General features: G+C 61.3%; 1 protein-coding gene across 1 annotated transcript in view; it reads left to right on the top strand.

Annotated features, from left to right (window-relative positions):
- Positions 1-398, top strand: part of LOC104278019 (beta-arrestin-1) — a gene marked incomplete at its 5' end in the record, with an annotated part of 3,374 nt that extends 2,976 nt beyond the window's left edge. Inside the window, one exon of the mRNA XM_009874861.1 lies at positions 257-398. Coding sequence (XP_009873163.1) covers positions 257-398 — 142 coding nt within the window. The remainder of the gene's footprint in view (positions 1-256) is intronic.
- Between the last annotated feature and the right edge of the window lie 183 nt (positions 399-581).

The raw sequence follows: 581 nt of genomic DNA, 5'->3' as shown, positions 1-581 counted from the left end.
TGGAGTTGAGATGGAGATGTTCACCAGACTGGGGCTGGGATGGAGATATCCTCTAGGTTTACTCTGGAATGGAGGTGTCCTCCTGGGTGGGTCTGGAATGGAGGTGTCCTCTAGGTTGGGTTTGGGATGGAGATGTTCTCCAGGCTTGACCTGGCATGGCGATGTCACCAGGCTGGGTTGGAGATGTCCAGGGTGGCCTGTGGGGTTGTTGAAGCTGTGGGGAGAGCTGTGGCTCTATGGTTGCTGTCATCCTCAGCGACATGGTGGCCCCGAGCTCGACGTTCTGCAAAGTCTACACCCTGACGCCCTTCCTCGCCAACAACCGGGAGAAGCGGGGACTGGCGCTGGACGGCAAGCTCAAGCACGAGGACACCAACCTGGCCTCCAGCACGCTGTGAGTCCCCCCCAGCCAACCCCCCCGGAGCTCCTGCTCCCTCCAGCAGTGCAGGGAAGGGCTTGGGACAGGACCAAGACCCGATGGGCATCCAGCTCCTGCTTCCAGGGGTGGTGCTCAGCGTGGAGGAGATCTGGTGGGGGGCCCTTCAGGAAGACAGGCAGCTGGTTCCCATGGGCATCTCCTC

The sequence above is a fragment of the Apaloderma vittatum genome, unplaced genomic scaffold, assembly GCF_000703405.1.
Source record: "Apaloderma vittatum isolate BGI_N311 unplaced genomic scaffold, ASM70340v1 scaffold26258, whole genome shotgun sequence".
Lineage (NCBI taxonomy): Eukaryota > Metazoa > Chordata > Aves > Trogoniformes > Trogonidae > Apaloderma > Apaloderma vittatum.
This window is presented reverse-complemented; position numbering and strand designations above follow the sequence as displayed.